Source organism: Nansenia antarctica, assembly GCF_963989245.1.
Source record: "Nansenia antarctica genome assembly, chromosome: 1".
In the NCBI taxonomy this organism is placed as follows: Eukaryota; Metazoa; Chordata; class Actinopteri; order Argentiniformes; family Microstomatidae; genus Nansenia; species Nansenia antarctica.
In genome coordinates, this window is record NC_137674.1 from 49992303 (window position 1) to 50008208 (window position 15906).

The window sequence follows — 15906 nt, forward strand, 5'->3', positions numbered from 1 at the left end:
TAGAAAAAAATATGCAAAATGCATGCCATACATGTAGCTCTGTAATGTACTCTCTTATATTGTGTCAGGCACTGAAATCCAGGATTGATGTGGGTCTAGGGGTAGAAATCCCCGCTGGAGAGTTTGGAGAGGCCGTTTCCCTTGACTGTCCTGCTGTGGAAATCCCCCACCCTGCGCCCTGGCTCCTCCCCCTGGAAGGAGAACTTAACGCTGGCGTTCGTCAAACTGAACCGATAACCAAACCAACACTCATATCCGCGCTGTCAACAATCAACAATGGATCTTCATCGAACGAGTATCTTGAACCAAATGGATTATAGCGGCGACGGTCGGGATGCTAAAGAGGGTAAAGTGCAATCCACCGAGGAGCGTCTGGACAGCGGCCTGGACTCCCTGAAGGAGGAGGAGTACGAGGGGGTGAGCGAGGAGCTCCGCCAGCTCCGCCTGGACAGTCCGGAGCAGCAGCACAGGCAGGGCTGCAGCAGCAACGACCCCTGGAAGACGCAAGTTTCAGAGGACGGAGACACGTAAGTTGAGCAAGAAACGACACATTAATAACCGTTATTGAAAAGAGCGATCCAAATATTTGAACTAGAAATGGCACTGTTTTAAAAAAAATATTAAGTATCTTGTTCTTTATAATATAGGCCTAACTTATTATGTCGTTGAACTCATGAGTAGACGTTGTGCAAGGTCTTTTTTTCCAATGCATTTTGGATGCAAAGTTGAACGATGTATGCAAAGCGTTCTGGCGCAGTTGTGATCACGAGTGATTGTGGTCATTGTGGGACTTTACGTAAACAAAAGACTATTATGAGAACGGAATGTACTATGGCCTAGGGTCAAGTGGGCGGCGCCTGAACCGCAGCTCAGCTGGGAAAGTCCCCGGCACCGTGCCAGGAACCCGACGCGCTGGAAAGGCGTCAGTGCGTCAAGCCGCCACTAGTAGAGAAAAATCGCTTCAGAAAAGAAAAACGTTTTTACACCATATCACTTCCATGTTGGTTTTAACCCCATCACTGCTCTAGTCACGTGTTAATCTTGTTTTTCACTGCCCTAGTTATGTAGGCTATGCGAGTTCTTCTGAGCAATGAAGTCATTTTAGATTCTCTCTCTCTCTCTCTCTCTCTCTCTCTCTCTCTCTCTCTCTCTCTCTCTCTCTCTCTCTCTCTCTCTCTCTCTCTCTCTCTCTCTCTCTCTCTCTCTTCAGGCTCCTCCACCTCGCTATCATCCATGAAGCCAAGGACTGCGCCACCCGGCTGATCGAGCTGTCACGCAATGAGGCTTTTCTCAACCTGCACAACTACCAGAGACAGGTAAAGGATGCATACAAACCCTGCTTAAATGCCACATAGATTTATAAAGTGCGTGTGTCTTGTGTCTTGTCAGTCAGAGGAAGAAAGAGACGTAACCTCCTCCCTCCTCCCCCCCCAGACCCCGCTCCACCTGGCAGTGATAACGGACCAGGCTGAGCTGGTAGAGAGGCTACTGAAGGCCGGGAGCGACCCTACGCCCGTGGACGACCAGGGGAACACAGCCCTCCACATCGCCTGCACTCGAGGCTCGCTCCCCTGTTTCAGTGTCCTCACCCAGGCCTGTCCCTCCCACCTGCTCCCTGACATCATGGCCAGACCCAACTACAGTGGTAAGAATAACACACACACACACACATACCAGGCACGCGCCGAAGGCTTCTCTAGTGCCTCCTCCCCGTCTTTGTTCCAGCCCTGCATTAGCACTACCTGTTCTAATAAGCTAACGATCAAACCATTGACGAGGGAGAAAACAGGTTAGGGGCTAGTGTTGGGTTAGAACAAAGATGTGCACGCCGGAAAGGCCCGAGGCCGGCTGTTTAAAAACCCAGGTTGAGTGTGTTTCCGGTGAGCGGCGTCCGATCGCGTCTAGTGTGGTCTGACCGGTTCTCTCTCTCTCTCTCTGCAGGTCAGCACTGCCTCCACCTGGCCTCCAGCCACGGTTTCCTTTCATTGGTTGAGAGCCTGGTCGCCTTGGGAGCCGACATCAACGCACAGGTAGGCAGCCAGTCATCAAGACACCGTCACCACTCACCTGCATACCTGTCACCTGGCATTCCTCCCTGCTCACTTTCACCAGTTTGCTGTGATTTAGGGTTAGGGGGGGGGGGTTCCCATGTCAAGCTCAGGATTCTAAAAGTCTCTTCTTCTTCCTTCTCTTCTCCTCTATCTCCCTCTCTCTCTCTCTCTCCCCCTCCCTCTCTCTCTCTCTCTCTCTCTCTCTCTCTCCCTCTCCCTCTCTCTCCCCCCATCTCTCTCTCCTCCCAGGAGCAGTGTAACGGCCGTAGCTCCCTGCACCTGGCGGTGGACCTCCAGAACCTTCCGCTGGTGCGTCTGCTGCTGGGCCTGGGCGCCGACGCCAACTGCCTGACGTACGGCGGTCACACGCCCTACCACCTGACTTTCGGCCGCCCCAACGGCGCCATCCGCCAGGCGCTGCACGATGCCACCGACCAGCACCTCCGAGAGCTGCCCGACAGCGGCACGGAGGACGACGATGAGGACGATTACGGTGACGAAGACGGTGATAAAGACGAGGGCCAGTCGAGCGACGAAGAGGTGAGTGGACACGGCCCGAGAGGTTTTGTGATGTCATGCGATTTAAAACGCTCGGATGTGACGGTAACTATGTGACGGTAACCATGGCCCCTAATGCTCCTCCCCTCCTCTCGCGCGGCAGGTGGAGTACGACGACATCACGTGGAACGGTCAGAAGTAGGAAGTAGACGACCTGGGGGACTTCCTGTGAAACATGCAGTACAGAGATGATGTCCTATCAGCAGGTTGTTGCTATGGTACCAAGGCACGCCCAACGGTGGGGCAACCCTCACCCAGGCCCCGGGGAGAGGGAGGGGGGGTAGGATGGAAGAGGACTGACACCGCTTGGGCACCCGCCAACAGACTGACAGCCCACCTGAGAGTGATGGACAAGTGCTGTGAACCAATAAGAGCAGTGTGTGCTCGAGAAAGATTAGCCAATAAAGACACTGATACTGATGAACTTGGTCTCGGCTCGATGAGAGACTCATCATCACTATGCAAAACATCAATGACAGATGTAATGATTACACCATGTATCTTATTCATGTATCATATTGTAAATGGCTGTGTATACAAAGATATATTTTTTATTACGACTGTAAATGTGTAGAGGTCACTTGGCAACGTAAATGTCGAGTTAAGTGACACACACACACTCCATTAAATTAAAACAGATATATTTAACTTTGCCGTGATCTCTGGTATTTTATTTGATCAAAGGGATGGGGAGACTGACCGTCAGGAAAGACATACAGTACCACACGCACTCACGCTATCCATAAGGGGTGCAGGGCAGAAAAAAAGTGAGGCCCACACACTGAGGTAAAATGAGTGTCCATTTTAGTTTGTAAATAAAGGTACATGGAGCATTTGAGGGTGTGGGCCCTACTTCATTTCCAGGTTGGACTTCTACCACTGTTATGTCTATAAATGGCTTGTGAATAAGGAACTCTAGAGAGACTTCCTTCCTAGCAGACTGCATGGTTCCTCATTAGGCTTTGTGGAGGCCGAGACATTGATCACATGACTATACTGGAAGTTCCCAGGAGGGCGGGGCTAAGACAGGGAAAGGAGAAAACATTCCATGGAACAGTCAGAGCTTCCCGGATTCCAGATGCAAGGAATATCAGAACTCATTTATGAGTCAGGGAAAGGGATTATCCACTGGAGTTCTGTGTGACGATAAAGAAAAACTTGACCAAGGTCATAACATTTACATCACATTTTTGCCATTGAGCAGACACGTTTATCCAAAGTGAGTCACAACAAACACATTTGTCTAAATAAGTGAATCATCTATCCGTCAGATAAAGTACTCTCTGCTCTGACCAGGGGCCGTTGGCAGTTACCATGCATAAGAACGTGTGTGTGTGTAAGAGGAAACAGCCAGGGAAAACACAGCAAGGCAGTGCAGTTTTCTTTGATGTGAGAACAGAATCCGCTCGAAATCTCAGAGGGGATGTAGCTACTGTACGACCTGCCATATCATCATGATAATAATAATAATAATAATAACATTATTTGTATAGTGTGTTTCCTGCAAACGTTGCAGCTCAAAGTGCTTTAATCATTATATAATCTTAATTTAATTATTTTGTCATTTAAATGCAATATTAAAAGGGTGGGTTTTTATAATCTTAATGTAATTATTTAGTCATTTAAAGGCAATATTAAAAAGATGGGTTTTTAGTCTTGACTTGAACATATTTGCTGAGGTTGCATCCCTAATGTAAACTGGCAGTGCATTCCACAATCTGGGTGCATAAAATGAGAATGCAGCCTCACCAAATCTTTTCTTTTGTACTCATTATGATGAGTAATAATCTACCCTGGGGTTTTACTGTTCAGTAGCACGGCCCCTAGGAGAACCCCGGAGGCTGTCGCCCCTAGAAAGAGAAACATTTCACTCTGCAGGCAAATTAGGTAGTCATAGCAGCATCTGTCATAGCAGGATCTCTAGGCCCTCTCTCTGTGTGGAGAACCAGTCAATCATGAACCACAGAGGGACAGCCAGGCCATTCAGTCCCGGGGGAGGGGAAGCGTACACAGGACTCATATGATTCAGCAGGACAGGAGAAATGAGAAGTAGACAGCTAATCTGCATCAAGATGCTCAGAGAATACCCTTTTCCCAGTTGTGTGTGTGTGTGTGTGTGTGGGGGGGGGGGGGGGGGGGCTCTTTTCAATGTCCCATTTCTCAACTTAATCCAATCATTCTGGTCTTGCAACACATCTTAAATAAAATGAACATGTGTAACAGGGAATTTTACAGATTTCTTAAAACACATAGTTTCTTCATCTGTTTACTCTAGGCATTGCAGTCCATTTTTCCCCACATAGCCAACAAAAAGTCTCACGTTTGGATATTCCAAACGTTCGCAACAACGTCCACATTTTAACGCTCGCCAGACAGACGAGAACCAGAACCAGACGGAAAGAAAGACGACCTTCGATTTGAGTTTCTCAAAAACATTCTCTTTAATTGAACAGCGTTAATATACAGCGATGAATCATAACTGAGTTGAGGGCTTTCATGGTGAGGGGGCGTGGTGGTGCTCTCTGGGCTGGGGGGTTCCCCCCCCTCCTCCTCCTCTCTGGTGCCTCAGGCCTGGACCAGTAACACGTAGACACGCGGTCGACAGCTCAGTCTCTCTCTGACAGGGACACCAGGTGGACATCGATCTCAGTCTCTGACAGAATCCTGGAGAAGGGGGGGGGGGGAGAGAGAAGCATACGACAAGAGCCTCGGTTAGCTGATGATGCATCTGAAGCTCTAAGCGTTCCCCTCTGAGGCGGCAGTGAAACCGCAAGACTTATCCCAGATAAGTCTGGGTTTTCCTTTAGTGACGTTGATGGAATACCCCCACAGGCCAGCTCTAAGGAGGGTGTGAACAGACCTGAACATGGGGTCGTCTGTAGTGATGACGCCTATCTCCAACTCGGAGGGCTTGAAGTCGATGGACAACACGGTGGACAGACAGGTGATGGCCGTCTACAGGGGGAGGAGAGGGGAGGGGGAGGAGGAGGAGGAGGAGACGGGTTAACACGCCATTACCGAACCTCCACGAAGACCACCTCGTTTAGGAAGAACAGTGGACAACTTCATTCGACTAGAATAGCGCAGAACAGAACACCGATAGAATAAAGGAACTCTATTGTTCATCTGAAATGACAATGACAACACATAACAGGATCCTACCACAGAATAAACATGGAACAATACATTTAAAATTTAAAAAACAAAACAAATTCGTACAGCGGGTTGTCGTCGTTTCACATACGCGCGTAGAGGGCGTAACGCGTGTCGGGTGTCTTACCTCGATAGTCTGAGCGAAGGTCCAGTCCAGTTTCTTCTTGACCTTCTTCTCCAGGAAGCTGGTGGCCTCCGTCTGCTTGACGCCGGAGGCGGTGGCCTTGAAGCCGCAGTAGTACCCCGCCGGGTCACACTTGTACACCTGGGGGCCAACCTCCTCGTCCACGCCGATCACGATCATACCTGCCACGCAGGGTCACACACACGCTAAATGAAAAAAAGCAATCGCACCCCTATAGGGGAATTGATATAATAATTATAATAATAATAATAATAATACATTAGACTTATATAGCACTTTTCTAGACACACAAAGACGCTTTACAGACTGAAAAGATCGAGTAGTAATAATAAAAAGGAACAACAAATAAATAAAAGAAAGTATAGAGGTCTTATTAATTTTTTGATTACTAAATCAAAATCTAAGTGTCTTTGTAGGACAATCTACTCTGTATACTGCAAGTATATCTACATTTCGGGCGGAGAAGCGGCGAACAAGCAACACCAGCGTCCTCCCTCGACTGGCATTTTTTGAAAAGCTAAAATTTGTATCAAGGTTTCATGAAACCATGAGCTACTGTATGTCATTCAGACTGATACACAGGTCGTTATATGTTCTACACAGCCTCGATACTTAAAAGTGCGCTTTACGGGAAAAGTAGAGTGGAGCGTTTCACAGATCAGAGCGTTTCAACGTTCGAGGTTTCTTTATTGTCCCCTAGGGGGAGATTTGCAGCCAGGGTTCGCACAGACAAAATACAAAAAGGACATCAACAACACAATAAAATTGCAGAGCTAGTTCAGAGAAATGGAAATACATACCATGTACAAAAAGTGCAAGTGTGCATAAAGTGGATAGGAGGCAGAAGGGTAGCGAAGGGAGTCAACCAAGGAAATGACTTTATTGACTTGGGGACAGTGTATACGCTAAGATAAGCAAACTGGAGGTAGTCGCTCTATGAGTAGAGGGCTGCAAGGGAGTTTTCCTGGATACAGTGTACAGGTTTTTTGCCCTTGCTTGCTTGCGTGTTCTGTCATTGTGTGGTTTTAAATGTCCATCTTAGTTGTTGCTTTATCTTCTTTGCGCTCTGTGAAGCGCATTGGGTCACATTTTGTGAGAAATGCGCTATACGAATAAAACTTGATTTGATTCGATTAAGTGCAGGGGTAGTACAGAGAACACACCCGAAGTGCTATTTGCCAATAAGCAAATGAATAGCACTGGGGATGAAGGAAACATCACATCTTTTAGTCCTCCTATCAGGAGCCCTGAATCGACGGCCAGAGGGCGAAAGCTCAAACGTCTTCAGGAGTGGACGGTCCTGGCAGACCCATACAGCAGGTCCTAAGGACCCGCCTGTTGTAAATGTCCCAAGGGCCTGGCCTGACTAAACCAGAGATCCTACTGGCCTTAACAAGACCACCAAGTCTGTTCTTATTGCAGAGGTGCAAACTGGTGATGGCCCAAAAAGGTGACACATTTTTTTGTGAGACAATTATCAATGTGCGGATACATTTTTTGTTGGGGGATGGTGGGTGGGGGATAGCGCTAGCACTAGTCTCAGTGGCGGCCCTAACGTTAACACCCGCATAATTATGTTGAAAACAGGTTGTTTACTGTGACTGCCCTCCACACTGTTTAGAATTGTACCTAGCTGCATGAAGCTATAGTTATTTCAACAGCAGCAGAGTTTAGCAGACAGAATGATTAGTTAGAAAAATAGGCATCATGTGACGTGGATGAGACTTAGACCCCCCCCAAAATAATGTTTTTGCAGATCTACACGATTCATGTGGATGACCTATTTTGAACTAACAACTGCTAATTTAGCAGAAAGGTGACAAGTTTGCACCCCTGTTATTGGACAAGTACAGGGCTACAGGGCTACTTGGACCAAGCAGCGATACAAAATGTTATTGTGTTTTCACAGCGCACTGTGCTCTCCAGACCAGTGACTAACAAAGGAAGAATGCGTCACGTGGTCAGGGAACCGTCTCTGATTATTGGGCATTAAAAGAAACAAACAGAAGTAGATAATTAGAACGCACCAGAGGACAGGCGAAAGCCCGGTTGTGTGACACTCAGAGCCGGACAGCACCAACCAGCCTGCACACTGAGGCTGTGTTCACCATCAGGGGACATGAAGCACCGCTGGGCTGCTTTGTTCTCTTCACGTGTTCTATGTGCTCGGCCCGGAGGGATGTGTGTATGACAGCTGTGCTAGATATGACACTCACAGCAACCACCCACACCCGCATGCGCACACCCACACCCACGACTCAGGGTTCTCCCCAGGATTTTCGTTTAACATCGTGACGCTGGATCGCATTCCAAAAGCCTGACACACATTGGTTCATGTCAGAATGCGTAAGAAGAAAAATAGCTGAATTCATAGAGCAACATCGTCACGCTTTAATTTTTAACTCTTTGACTGCCAGCCATGTTCAGAGCGGAGAGCTCCACACTGCCAGACTTTTGGGGCATTTTCGCTGAACTTTGAAGACCCACCAAATATTGAATTTTCGGACTACATAAACATTGAACATATCTACCAAAACTTTAGACTCTCTTCTTTCATCAGAAAAAGAAAGTTTGTTTCTAGCCTCTTTGAGTGTTTAGAAATCGGCCGTAGAACATAGGGTGGTTTCAGCAAAAACACCTGATTTTGACCAATAAACAGAGAAAACGAGCTTTTTCTGCAGAACTTTTTATTTTATTTTATTTTTCTGCACTTTTTCTGTATCATCCGACTCTGAACTGTTTGAAGAGTCGCGCGATGGCCGCGCTGCTCCGCGATGCTCCGCAATGCTCCGCGCCGCAATGCTCCGCGCCGCGTTTGGCACATACCCTGATCCGTTTCGCCATTACTACAACCCACAGCAAGCCACTTCCTTCTCCAGGCTTTTATCGAACTACTGCCCCCATCTGGGACCGAAATACATTACACCCAAGTCTGAAATTCACTCGCTAGGTGTAGAACATGTCAATAGCGCGATCCCCGCGAAAAAAAAAAAAAATTCTATAAGACGCCAATTGGCGTCTTTGGCAGTCAACGTTACTATTCTATAAGACGCCAATTGGCGTCTTTGGCAGTCAATGAGTTAATATCGATGTCGTTGGCAATCGAAAATACTTCCTCTTATCGCTACCTAAAATATATACAGGCCTCGTTTAATTTGCCGTGAAAGGTTTCCACAGTGGTGGCGGCAAGTTTACGGTGTTGCCACGCTTGCGTTCTTTGGGGAGAGCCCTGACACACCTGTACTGGACATGATACTCACAGCACCCATACACACACACACACACACACACACACACACGTATGACACCTGCTTTTGACGTGCTACTCACAGCATCCCAGAGGCCTCATCTCAGCGTTCTGCGTGTAAACCTGGGAGATGTCAGCGATCCTCTTACACAGCATGTCCACCGGGATCTCATAGCCGTACTTGTACTTCCAGTTAGCTGCTTCGTATCTGGCTCTCTGCACCTGGGACTTACTGTCAGCTGCACGCACGCACGCACGCGCAGACACACACACACACACACACACACACACACACGTGCGCGCACACACACACACACACACACACACAAATCAGATAGAAGTACATGAGAACAAACTTCAGTGTGTAGTGCGGTGTTCATCTTCAGTGTAGTGTTCATCTTCAGTGTGTAGTGTTCATCTTCAGTGTGGGGGGGGGGGGTACTTTGAACTACAGGAGCTCAGGGAAGAGGTGGCGGTTCCATACTGTAATTGCCCAAGTTAAAGAGAAAGTGAAAATCGAATTTCATTTTTAAACATCGTCCTAAACCATACATTTGAATTAATTGATATAATGGATTTATTGCCCAGCTCTAAGTGTAGTGTTGGTCTCCGGTCAGTAGTGTGTTGCGTTGTGATGGATGGAGAAGTCACCGGCTGGTTCTCACCAGTCATTCCAGACATGACACAGCCGATGTTCTCTGTGATTTTGAACAGGTGAGAGACAGTGGAGGCATCAAGAAGCTTGTCCTGTACAGGAGAATCAAGAAGGAGAAATTAACTGACTTTTGCCAAGGGCAACTACTAGTCATTTTTATGATGTGGTCACACATGTCAAGGTAATTTTTTTTTTTTTTTTACGTCAGGTAAGCAAAGAGCTACAGTTCTACTCACAGGAACTTTCTTCTGTGTGACGACCACCGCACAGTCCTTCCCCCGGACAGCTACTGACGTGAGGCCGCCCTGGTTGATGGCCTTGAATGCATACTCTAGGAAGAGTCAACGAAGAGAGATGAAGCAATGTCAATGAAACATTCATTTAAAATGATTGGCGGTTTAAAAAGCAACACAACAACTGTAACAACTAATTAGCCACGCTTGATCAAAGAATAAAAAGCATCAACTTCTAAAATTAATAATAATAATAATAATAATAAATAATACTAGCTCCATCCATAAATGACAGCCTTCAGCACTGCACTGAACTGTCAGTGTCTAACAACTAGCTAACGTTAACGCTAACTGATTAGCATAGTCAATGCAGGTCGAGTTGGAAGACCAATAACAGCAGGCACATTATTTGCAAACGTTTTTGCTACGTTATATATAGTAAGATAGAGTTTCATATCTGAGAGGGTAAGACATAGATATAGTTTCCTATCTAGCCGGCTAACTTTAGTGATGAAACAACAACAATAAACGAGTTAGCTTGCTGGCTAATGCTATCTCCCGGTGATGACTGGGCAGGTTGGTGGTGTTTCCTAGACCCTCTGGTCGTCCCACACTCACCGACTTGGTAGAGTCTCCCCTCCGGAGAGAAGATGGTGATGTGTCGGTCAAACCCTGCGCTCGATCCTCTGGACATCGTGTTTGGTCGCTACGGTAGTAAATACGTATAAAAGTTGTAAACTGACTGACAGGACTGTGGAAGAAAACATGCAGAATATGACCCCGGAGCTGGGTTTGATCTGTGTCCGGGTCAACAACAGGCGGAGCGTTTCCTTTGCCTCCAACGACGTGATGATAGAGGCTGTATTCGTAAATTCGCTTTGGAAATCTGATCAGCACTCTCTTGTCCAATCAAATTACTTGTTCCCTTCATGCCGTTGAACCCGGTGTGCGCTCCGGCGCTCTCAGAGCGAATTTACGGACGCAGCCAGAATCAGAGCCAGTTTTCAAAAAACACAACATTCAGAATCACCCATAAGAATATTAAATCTATATTACTAACAGGGCTCTCAAGTCTCACGCATTGGGCGTGAGACACACGCATTTCAATCCGTTCACACGCCACACCTTGTATTTCTCACGCAGAGAAATTACCAGGGGCGCCCACCAAGTTGCGCCGCTATTTAAAAAAAAAAATAGAACAGGTAGAGAATCAAGTGAGTTCCCTCTGGTTCCCCTAGAGTTCAGAAGGCCACGCACCAGCTAATCAAATAAAAATATATAGCTACCGAACAGCCAATCAGAAAATAATATTGCTGTATCCGGGTAACATTTTGATATTCCCGCTACAACAAACAACGTTCTGATTCCAACGACACGGGCTGACTGGAGCTATATTGATTCAGATGCTCGCTACACAGAAGAGGACAGATTATTTCAATTGATTCACATCTCGAAGTGGCTACAGACTGGTCGACGTGGGAGAATACCATATCCTTTGACGCTGAGACTGTGTGTGTGTGTGTTATTATTATTTATTTTTTTACAAATTGATGCCATTTATCAGATCAGACCCCGTCGTCGTCCCCGCCGCCGCCGCCAAAATCTCACTCTGAACTCTGTTCAAAACTTGAGAGCCCTGTACTACTATACAAACCATGCTGTGAGGCAAAAAGACTGCACCCTTGATCTCAAGAAAACTGAGGTAATCACTTTATTCTTGTTGGGTGTGTGCACTCTTATTACAAGCCGATACCAAATAAGTTAAGTATAAGTCATTACATGTAGATAGCTACAGTTTGCTAGTCACCCAGTTAGCTAACATTAGTTCTTTGGCACTAATCACCAGCATAATTACAGCTGTATTCTAGAGTAGCTATGTACATACATCTACTGATGCCTCTGGACACATCTTCAGTGATGTTCCTGGAATCATCGGGCGTTTCGGGTCTTTCAACATCATACACCCTCCTCCAGGTGACCCAGCTTGGGCTGATCAGACCCCAGCTTGTGTCCAGATGGCTAACTAGCTACCATGACTCCATGGCTCTCCTCTTTTGAGCCACAGCCATCTAGAGGCTCTCTCTGCTGCATTGGTGGTACTGCGGATGGCTCTCCTCTTTCTCTCTCCATCGATGCCCAAACTGCTGAAGGCTCTGGCCAAGGGACGGGCTGCAAATCCTCTGCAACCAACCTCTACTGGGAAACACCTCGCTCTCCAACCAGCCTGCTGGCAGTCACTGACCAGTCCCGCGTACTTGGAGAGCTTCCTCTCAAAGGCTTCTTCCAAGCGGTCTTCCCACGGGACTGACAGTTCCAGCAGCACTGCTTGCCTGGTGGACTCAGACAAGAGAACAATGTCTGGTCGCAGGGTGGTGACTACAGTGTGGCTGGGGAACTTCAGCTGATGTTCAAGGTCAACCAACAGCTGCCAGTCTCTTGCAGAGGTCAAGATGCCTGCAGATGTTTTTCTGGCAGGGGTTGGCTGCTCCCCAGCTCTGACAAAAGCGATGGTTTTCTTGGAGGGTCGGAACTGCTTTGCCCACACAAGTCCTGCGCTGATGGCTTCAGCAATGGTCTTCAGGACTTGGTCATGCCTCCACCTGTACCGTCCATCTCCAAGGGCCCTTGTACAGCAGCTGAGGATGTGTTCCAGGGTTCCTCGCTTGGAACACAGTTGGCATGCTGGTGTCTCTGCTATGCCCCATGTGTGCAGATTTGACGGGCTTGGAAGCACATCATAGACTGCCTGGATGAGGAATTTGATGCGGTGAGGCTCGGCTTTCCAAAGCTCAGCCCAGGTCACCTTCCTCTCAATCGCATTCTCCCATCTCGTCCAAGCTCTCTGTTGCTTCATTCCCACTGCCTTGCAGGTTCTTGTCTCCTCCACTGCTGCTCTCACCTCCTCCTGAACAAGGCGGCGCTTTTCCTTCCCCCTGGTGTTCATTTGGGGAGTTGGAAAGGATCCAAGCCCAGCTCGACCTCGTGTGACCACTCCCACCAAGCTCCTGTGACGCAGCCTCGCCTCTGCCTCTTGAACAGCTTCCTCTGCCCTCCATTTCCTGCCAGTCCTCACTTGGATCCCTGCATTAGCCACCTTCGGATCACTTGAGTCCCTGTACTGAACCACTTCTCTGGCTCTTGTCACCTTGAATTCCTCCTCCAAGGATTTGAAGGGCAGTTGCAGTTTGTTGGTGTTCCCATAGAGTGTGGTGCTGCTCAAACTCCTTGGTAATCCAAGCCATCTCCGGAGGTGGTTGCTGACCCTCCTCTCTAAGGTCTCCACTGTTGAGATAGGGACCGCATAGACAAGGAGGGGCCACAGGATCCTGGGAAGAATGCCATGTTGGTAAACCCAGGCTTTAAACTTCCCGGGTAGGCCTGACTTGTCCACGGATTTCAGCCAGCCATCCAACTCAGTGCAGGTCGACTGGATGGATATTGTGTCTCTCAGAGAGCAGTCAAAAACCTTGCCCAAGCTCTTGACTGGCTTCTCTGTGATAGTTGGGATGGCTGTGCCTGTGATGGTAAACCGGAACTTGTCCTCCACTTTCCCTTTCCTCAGCACCATCGATCTTGATTTGGCGGGTTTGAAACGCATCCGGGCCCACTCCACTAGCTTTTCGAGTCCCTTCAGAATCCACCGGCAGCCTGGGACTGATTCTGTCGTGACTGTGAGGTCATCCATGAATGCCCTGATGGGTGGTTGCCGTCGTCCGGAATTCGTTCGGGGCCCTCTGCACTCTGGCTCAGCAGACTTGGTGATCATATTCATGGCTAGGGAGAACAGTGTCACAGAGATAGTGCACCCTGTGATGATACCGATCTCCACCTTGTGCCAACTGGATGTTATTGCTCCTGAAGAGACCCTCATCCTGAAATTGCTGTAGTAATCAGCGATGAGGTCTCTACACCTGCTGGGGACATGATGCTTCGTCAAGGTGAACTGAACCAGCTTGTGTGGAATGGAGCCGAATGCATTTGCCAGGTCAAGCCACAACACTGACAGGTTGCCTTTGTTCTCTCGGGCCTCCCGAATGAGCTGTGTCACCACGCCGGTATGCTCCAGACAACCTGGCATTCCTGACACACCGCCCTTCTGGACGGATGTATCGATGTAGGTGTTCTTTGCCAGGTAGGTACACAGCCGTCTGGAAACAGTGCTGAAGAAAACCTTTGCCTCAACACACAGCAGGGAGATGATGCGGAACTGGTCTAGCTGAGTGGAGTTTTCCTCCTTCGGGATCCAAACCCCTTCAGCCACTCTCCATTGTTCAGGTATCCTCCCCCTTCTCCAGAAGACTCGCAGGATTTTCCACAGACGCAGCAGGAGTTTGGGACAGTTCTTGTACACTTTGTATGAAGTGCCACTCGGTCCTGGAGCAGAGCTTGCCCTTGCTTTGCGGACAACCTCCCTGACTTCCTTCAGCTGCAGCTCCGACATGTCGAATTACTCTTCCGGTTCAGGGGGGTCTATGAGGATGTTGCACTTTCCCAACTCCTGCTCTCTTGCGGGATCGCTGTACGTCTGCTTCAGATGATGGTCTATCTCTTCCTGCGAGGAGGCCAGTTTGCCACTGCGCTTCTGCCCGAGCAAATCCTTCATGAACTTGAAGGGGTTGGCTATGAATGCAGCACGTTTACGTGCCCTCTCACGCCGCCGCCTCCGATGCTACTCAGCCCGGCGGAGAATCCTGATGTTTTTCCGTAGGATGCACATTAGCTGGGCCAGGCCAGTGCGTTCCTCCTCTCCTGCCACCTTGTACTGGGACTTCAGCGCTTTCATCTCCTGCCTGATGTTATGGATATTTGCAGCTCTTTGGTTCTTTACGTAAGATGTTCCGGAGCTTTTCTTCTCCTCCACGCCGAACCGTTCAGCTGCAATGCTGACAATGATTGTTGTCATCGCCTGTAGCTTCCTGTCAGCCTCACCCTTCACCGTTACCTCCAGAATTTGGTCGACATCGTCATCGAACTGCTTCCACAGTGAAGTCATGCTAGCTGCTGGCCATTTGATCCGCCTCCGGTCGGACTTGATGCTCGAGGGGTTAGACTGCAACACTTGGAGGTTCTGGGCACTATGGGTGACTCCGGGCCTGGCACCTCCTGCGTCTCACCAGGTTGAACACCTGTGCGTTGTGTTGCTTCTACTCCTAACGGGCATTTCATCCTCGCTCGGTGGATCTTTAAGCCATGGATGTTCTTGCAGATTTTACCGCATGTACACTGCTTGCTCATAGTCGTTTGTCCATTATCTAAGTCTGTTGCCGTTGTGTCCGTCCGACTGGGGTGCTCATCCTCCCCCCCTCTCGGGCACCCCTGGGGGTATTTTTCCATTAACTTCATCGTAGACAAGTACTCTATTTGGAATATTGATGTCTCTAAACTGTGCTAATGTTTATTGAGAGTAGCCCTGTACTTGTTGAATTTATAAATTTACATTTTCAACAATTCTAGGTCTATTTATTAGCTCAGTTAGCTACTCTGGTTGTACGGTAGCTAGCTGGGTCATTTTTTTTATACGGTGCCATTTGGACTTCATAACTTGTGAAAAATAAATAGTTGATTTATCTATATTTTAATGTTCTATTATATAAAGGACATATCTAGCTTGCTGAAAAACATAGTGGTCGAGCTCAGGCACCTAAATTGTATTTTATTTAGAATACCCTCTGTAGTTGAATAGGGTGAGTGTCTCCAGAACAGAGTGGACACATAACAGGGTGGACACTAACAGGGTGGATATTTTGAGTTAAAGTTAGCCTTTAGCCTGCCTGTGTTAGCATAATGCCTATAATGACCATGAATACTTGATGAGGAATCTAATTTGCACTAAATACTTTTTTTGAAATGATTCAATTTGATTG

At 47.9% G+C, this 15906-nt stretch overlaps 2 protein-coding genes across 2 annotated transcripts; one reads left to right on the forward strand and one right to left on the reverse strand.

Moving 5' to 3' along the window:
- Positions 1-276: 276 nt before the first annotated feature.
- Positions 277-2843, forward strand: nfkbiab (nuclear factor of kappa light polypeptide gene enhancer in B-cells inhibitor, alpha b; the record flags this gene model as incomplete). The annotated part of the gene is made up of 6 exons (XM_080535598.1): positions 277-527; positions 1211-1316; positions 1435-1645; positions 1942-2030; positions 2301-2591; positions 2713-2843. 6 exons carry the CDS (start codon positions 277-279, stop codon positions 2749-2751), a joined length of 987 nt encoding a protein of 328 aa, XP_080391724.1. The 3' UTR covers positions 2752-2843.
- Positions 2844-5031: 2188 nt separating this feature from the next.
- Positions 5032-10827, reverse strand: psma6a (proteasome 20S subunit alpha 6a). The gene is made up of 7 exons (XM_080540160.1): positions 10661-10827; positions 10046-10140; positions 9820-9901; positions 9238-9393; positions 5890-6068; positions 5470-5564; positions 5032-5273 (listed from the first exon to the last, which is right to left on the reverse strand). Exons 1-7 carry the CDS (start codon positions 10734-10736, stop codon positions 5216-5218), a joined length of 741 nt encoding a protein of 246 aa, XP_080396286.1. The 5' UTR covers positions 10737-10827; the 3' UTR covers positions 5032-5215.
- Positions 10828-15906: the final 5079 nt, after the last annotated feature.

Excerpts from the sequence above, each read along its gene's own strand:
- psma6a (XM_080540160.1), bottom strand. The coding sequence starts at position 10,736 with ATGTCCAGAGGATCGAGCGCAGGGTTTGACCGACACATCACCATCTTC. Across the intron at positions 9,902-10,045 it reads TCACACAGAAGAAAGTTCCT|GACAAGCTTCTTGATGCCTC; the intron begins GTGAGTAGAACT and ends TCTCCTGTACAG. Across the intron at positions 9,394-9,819 it reads TGTCATGTCTGGAATGACTG|CTGACAGTAAGTCCCAGGTG; the intron begins GTGAGAACCAGC and ends GCGTGCGTGCAG.